The sequence below is a fragment of the Erithacus rubecula genome, assembly GCF_903797595.1.
Source record: "Erithacus rubecula genome assembly, contig: SUPER_33_unloc_1, whole genome shotgun sequence".
NCBI classification, from domain to species: domain Eukaryota; kingdom Metazoa; phylum Chordata; class Aves; order Passeriformes; family Muscicapidae; genus Erithacus; species Erithacus rubecula.
This window is the reverse complement of record NW_027636168.1, coordinates 120665-126979: the sequence shown is the minus strand read 5'-3', so window position 1 is coordinate 126979 and position 6315 is coordinate 120665. Positions and strand designations below refer to the sequence as shown.

General features: G+C 54.8%; 1 protein-coding gene and 1 pseudogene across 2 annotated transcripts; one reads left to right on the top strand and one right to left on the bottom strand.

Annotated features, from left to right (window-relative positions):
- Positions 1–229: 229 nt before the first annotated feature.
- On the bottom strand, positions 230–1363 carry LOC306814000 (uncharacterized protein; the record flags this gene model as incomplete). The annotated part of the gene is given in 5 exon segments (XM_079329696.1): positions 230–604; positions 705–762; positions 764–775; positions 777–849; positions 1267–1363. Coding segments are annotated over 5 exon segments (615 nt in total).
- A 1086-nt stretch (positions 1364–2449) lies between these two features.
- LOC306813999 (claw keratin pseudogene) lies at positions 2450–2803 on the top strand (annotated as a pseudogene). Its single transcript has one exon. The product of its transcript is annotated as a claw keratin pseudogene (transcript).
- Positions 2804–6315: the final 3512 nt, after the last annotated feature.

Sequence of the window (6315 nt, the reverse complement as noted above, 5' to 3'; positions counted from 1 at the left end):
CCCGCGGGTCCCGGCCGGAGCCGAGCTGGGGCCGTGCTGGGAGCGGGCAGCGATCGCTGCGGGGCTCCGAGCGAGGCAGGAGCGGGGCAGAGCGGGGCCCCGGGCGGGCTCGGGCCGGAGCGGCCGGAGGGGAACGAGGGATTTCCTTCCTTCAGGCGGGGGCGAGCGGGGATGTGCCGGGGGCGGTGCTGGAGCTCTGCTGGGGCTGGGGTCGCACTCGGGCTGGGGTTTAGCAGGGCCCGCAGCCTCGGGAGCCGCCGCAGCTACCCCCATAACCCCCAAAACCTCCAAAGCCTCCAAAGCCTCCATAGCCCCCCGAGCCCCCATAGCCCCCGGAGCCGCCGCGGCGTCCAGAGGAGCCGCCGAAGCCGCCTCCGACGTAGGGAGCTCCTGCCGAGCCCACGGCGCTCTGCTGCGGGAAGGAGCTGAGGATGGGCCCGGGGAAGGTGACCACCGAGGCCGGGGGCTGGATCACCACCGTGGAGTCGGGGCACTGCCGCACGCAGGGCTCGTTGCAGGTGTCAGCCAGAGGGGCCGGGGTGGCCACCCCGCAGCTGGGGACACACAGGCTGGAGCAGGACATCCTTGAGACAGGTAAAGGTTTCTGGAAAACATCCCCAAAGAGAAGGAAAGGTGTTAGAAAGGAATTAGATTGAAGGAGAAAGAGAAAGATCCCCAAAGTGGTTTTGGGAAGCTGCACTCACCTGGGTGATGAGAGGAGTCAAGTGGAGGAGTGTGGATGGAGCTGTGCAGGGAGCTCGGCTCTTTTATACAACCCAGAGAGCCTGGGGCAGTGTCGAGGGGGTGGGGGCAGACCCTCCCGGTAATTACGAATCCACGCTTCATAAACTGAAGGGACGCAGGAAAATTCTGTCACCCCCCCATTGTGGACATTGGTGTGGAAATGAACGGGCAAGAGAGAGGCATTTTTAGTGTCAACCATGGCCCGATATTAATTACATGACAGAACAGACACGGGGCTGCCGGAGCTGAGCTCGCAGCCCCAATAAACCCCGCTCTGGCCCCAATCCCTCACTTTGCTTACAGAGAACAATTCCTGGCATCTCGCAGCAGCACTTTGAGGCGCTGCCCCAGCCATCCCCCCTGTCATTAGCTCCCTTTTACGGGCTGGTAAACAGAGGCAGCGGCAGCTTGGGCAGGAGCAGGAGCCGCTCGCGGGATGTCTCCCAAATCCCACCGACTCTTGGGCCAGCAGAAGATGCTCAGCCCAAGGTTTTGGGGTCCCCTGACACATCTGTGACTTGCCCCCCTCGAAGGTTCTGGAGGGTTTTGTGGTTTCCCTGTCCCAGTTTGGCTCTGCAAAGAGCAGAGGGGGCAGATCCCGCTCGTGGCCGAGCACCATCGCCCAGGGAAGGGGGAGAGCGGCGGGACAGAGCCCGGGCCAGCAGGGCCAGAGGGGCCAGCACGGGAGGAGCAGCGGGGCAGCAGCGGGGCCGGGTCCCCGCGGCTCCTGCAGCCCCGCGGGTGTGAGCGGGGCCCGGGCTGAGCCCTCCAGCACTGCCCAGCTGGCCCCAGCGCTGGCCCAGGGGGTGTTGGCCGAGCCCCCAAAGCCAGGCTGGCCCTGGCTGTGACCCCAGGCCGGGCTCAGCTGGGCGCTGCTGCTCACAGGCACGGCCGGGCTGGGCTCAGGGTGGTAGGGCTGGGCACGGCCGCAGCCCTAAGGATGCTCGGGATTCTTTGTAAGCACAGTGAGGGATTAGGGCCAGAGCGGGGTTTATTGGGGCTGCGAGCTCAGCTCCGGCAACGCTGGGACTGTTCTGTCGTGTAATTATTGATGGGACCAGGACTGGCCCTCCCACGCCTGTCATGGTCCAGGACACGTTTCCACACGAATATCTGCAATAAGGGAATGACAATGTTCTGTCCCCCATCATTACCTGTGTTATTTAACTTGTCATTTTGCATTACGAATTTTGGGGGCGTTTGCCCCCACCCCTGGCCCATGCCCCGGGCACTCTGGGATGTATAAAAGGGCCGAGCATCCCACAGGGCTCCATCCTGCTCTCTCCACTTCACTCTTCTCCTTGATCGTTGTGGTGAGTCCGAGTCTTCCCTCCATCCTCTCTTCCTCCCCCGTGCCTTTCCCTGGGAATCTCCGGGTTTCCGGAAGAATCTTTGCTCCAGCAGCTCTCACAGTGTGGATTTAGGATGGTTTGGGGTATCCCCGTGTGCTCCAGTCCTCTGCGAGCCTGGTGATGGGGATGGGGGAGATTGTCTTCATTCCCACGGGCCGGATAGAACCGGGGACGGAGAGGAGAGCGACGGATTGCAGGAGCCATTCCAGCAGCGCCGGGGGTTTTGCTGGGAAGGCCTGAGATGACCCAGAGCGTGTCCTGGGCAGGGGGCTCGAGGTGGGAGAGAGGAGCAGGGATTTGGGATGAGCCCAAGGCTGTGCCTTGTCTTACAGCTTCCCCTGCCGAGCCAAAGGATGTCCTGCTCCAGCCTGTGTGTCCCCAGCTGCGGGGTGGCCACCCCGGCCCCTCTGGCTGACACCTGCAACGAGCCCTGCGTGCGGCAGTGCCCCGACTCCACGGTGGTGATCCAGCCCCCGGCCTCGGTGGTCACCTTCCCCGGGCCCATCCTCAGCTCCTTCCCGCAGCAGAGCTCCGTGGGCTCGGCAGGAGCTCCCTACGTCGGAGGCGGCTTCGGCGGCTCCTCTGGACGCCGCGGCGGCTCCGGGGGCTATGGGGGCTCCGGGGGCTATGGAGGCTTTGGAGGTTTTGGGGGTTTTGGGGGTTATGGGGGTAGCTGCGGCGGCTCCCGAGGCTGCGGGCCCTGCTAAGCCCCAAACCCCGCTGCAGCTCAGCGCTGCCCCTGCCCGCGGCTCCAGCCCAGCCCGGGCCGTGCTGCGCCGCCCGGGGCGGGATGCAGCTGCAGGATGGAGCTGCAGCCGCTGCTCAGCGCTGGCCCCGCGGCCCCCGGAGCCGCGGGCTCGCTGGCCCCTGCCAGGGTGACCCTGCGGAGCCTCGCCCGCCGCCTCCGGGCTCCCCAGCGCTGCCCCCAAAGCTGCTCCCTGTGTTCCAGCCCGGCCCGTGCTGCGCTGGGCTCAGGCTCTGCCCTGCTCTGCCCAGCTCCGAGCCCCCAGCCCGCCCTGGCGCGGGGGAATCTCTGCGCTGCCGCCCTGCCCTGGGCCGTGCTGCTGCCTCCGGGTTTTTGTGTTCCCAGCGCGTTCTTGCTGCGCTGCTTTGTCTCTCGCTGGCGCTGCCCGTTTGTCACCCGCAATAAAGAATCTGCATTGCATCAACGATTTATGTTCTTCTGGATTTCTTCTTCCTGCCAAAAATGAGTCTGTACCTGGGAAATGGTTTGAAATATTTAATCATGGAATCACGGGATGGTTTGGGTTGGAAGAGACCTTAAAAATCCACTTATTCTACCCCTTGGCGTGGGCAGGGACCGCTTCCACTCTCGCAGGGTGTTCCAGGCCCTGTCCCGGCTGGCCTTGGACACTTTCAGGGATGGGGCAGCCCCAGCTTCTCTGGGAAATCCATCCCAGGGCCTCCCCACCCTCACAGGGATTAATTCATCCCCAAAATCCTATATAAACCCCCTCATTGTTTTTGTGTTTCCAGCACGTTGTTGCTTTGTCTCTCACACTGCCTGTGGACTTTTTCATCCACAGAAAAGAATCTGCCTTGCTGCAATTCGTTGGGTTTTGGTTGGTTTTTATGGGTTTGCTCCTCTCTTTTTCCGTGGGATTTGTTGTCAGTATCCCAGAATTATTCAGGCTGGGAACACCTCCAAAATCCTCATCTAATTTTTTACCCATCCCCACCCAGCCCAGAGCTCTGAGTGCCACGTCCGGCTGTTCCTTGGACAATTCCAGGGCTGGCTACTCCAAACCTCCCTGGGCAGCCCCTTCCAGTCCTGACCACCCTTGCCAGGAAGAAATTCTTCCCCTGATGAAGTTCAAGGCTCGAAATTTATCATCCGGTGGCGCATGAATGAACATGTGAGGTGTTGAGAGACCCAGCAGCTCTGACCCTTTCGTGTTCCAGCACACAAAAAAAGAAAATGAGTCATTATCCCTATTTCAAGTGACAGGTTTGAAGCAAAAAAATATCAGCTAATATATTTATTCCATTCTGATCCTTTAACAAAAAGTTACAATGTCTCCACTTTTTTTCCAGAGTCGATAATTTTAGCAGTTCAAAGCACCTCGGAGACGCCCGTAACTGTTTTATTTATTTACAAGCTGTCATTAGTCTATTTAAAGCTTAATTCTCTTCTCTGCTGCTCCATTATTGAAAAAGAGACACTTCAAAGGTGCAAGTTGAGGCAGTTCGATGTTTGCTTTAGTCAGAATTTATTTTAAACCTTTTATTTTAAGCCTTTTAAACCTTTCATTCAAATGCGGCTCTGCACAAAAAGCAACAATGAATTCCTTTGCCTCCTCATCCTCCAAATCTGGATTTATTTCTAGTTTTATCTTTAGATTTCACGGGGTCAACAAGATATATGTTAAAATCCCATTAATTTTAACTCTTCCTTTAAGTGAACCCCTGTTAAAGTAGCTAAATCAATCTGTAGGGCTGCGAGAGCAGAATTTAATTTATTTTCACATGGTTTTACTTGAGCAGAGCTTTCCAGTTTTTATTTGGGAATTTTTCTGTAACTCCGGGGATTTTATTGATTAGAATTAGTTAGAGAAAAGATTGAAATTATGATCAGTTGCAGCTAAATTAAAGAGCAGGATACAACTTGAGCTGCGCTTCTGACTGGATAAATTCAACACAATTCGGATAAATTCATCAAAATTCAGATAAATTAGCCAAAATTAATCAACAGTTTTGGGAAAGCTCCAGCCTGGAATTTGCTGGAAATACAACCCTCAGTTTTACTGATTTTTTACATGAATTTTGAGCTCATATTTTGCTCTGAGTCGAACCCATCTCTGTTCCCTTGGCGGGACCGTGCCCTGGGATGTCTCCAGAGGTTCCTTCCCACCCAAAATTCAGGGATTCCGGGATTCTGAGATGCCGGGATTGCCCCTGCACGTTCAAAGGGCGGCAATTACACTCCCAATGAGGGTTCGAGGGTTTAATTGAGATTTCAAAGCTCATTTGTACCCAGACTCTGAGACACCTCTGCCGTAAATGATTTGAGTCACTCCTCATCCCAAGGACGGGGTGGAACAACCTGGGAAATTCATGCTCCCATTGTCATCCCGATGGATCCTGAGGTGAAGGGAAAGCGAGATTTCCTGCTCAAGAAAGTGAAATTTTCTGCTCTGTAAGAGATCGGGTCTCTCCATCGGGAAAATGGGAAAACCCCAGACACAAAAGCAGGGGATAAAGAAGGGTTTTCTCCCAATTTCTGGTGTTATCCTTCAAAATTGAATTAATTAGTGCCTTAGTGATTTACACAACTGTTGTGTCCAATGCGCACCTGCTGGGATGTGAAAGCAAATTCTAAGGAATATTTCCAAATATTTCCCAGGGAATCCCAAAATGGAATTAATTTTCTGAGGTTCTGCTGCATCGCTATCGATGTGCAAAATGTCCTAAACTGAGCTTAGGACGAGTTTCAGAAAAGCCACAGGGTTTGGTGTGACTCCACAGAACATCGAGCCAACGACAAAAATCTGTGTCCAGAAAAAGCAGAAAGCCAGAAAAAGCAAACCAGGGCAAATTCGTGATGCTGAAACATTTTTAATGAGAGTAAAGCTCGCAGTCACAATTTAAACTAGCATAGAGAGTAGAAAGAATTGGCACATTAATATATATGTGAATTTATATGAATTTATATGTGCAGAAAATCTCCCGGTTCCACTGGTACAACCCGGATTGTGGATCTTCTGTTTTCAGATTTTTCCGCTTTTTTCCAGTCCAACGAAACGAAGCTGATTGGATGATTTTGGGGATTTTTTTTGGAGGCAGTTTCAAAGGCAATTAAGTCAGAAATTCACCCCTAGGACAGGAAAGCTCCAAGTTTCACTAAACGGAGCTGAGAAAACTAAAAACGAGCGATTTGTTAGTAAATATTCAACCCTGTTTCTTCTACATCTCTAAACCCAGGGACAGCTGACAGATACAGCAGAGAAAAAAGGAAAACAAAGCGATTTGAGGGAATTTTATAGCAAACCCGAGCTCTCCCAAATCTCGGAGCTGCGGGAATTCCGTCGTTAATCAATTCCCGTTAATTCCCCGCGGGTTTAGCAGGGGTAGCAGCTGCCGTAGGAATATCTCTGGACGTAGCGGGACGAGTAGGGGGAGCAGTAGCGGGAGCTGAAGGACGGGCAGCAGTCGCGGTAGCCACTGAGCCTCCCGTAGTAGCCCTGGTAGCCGCAGGGGC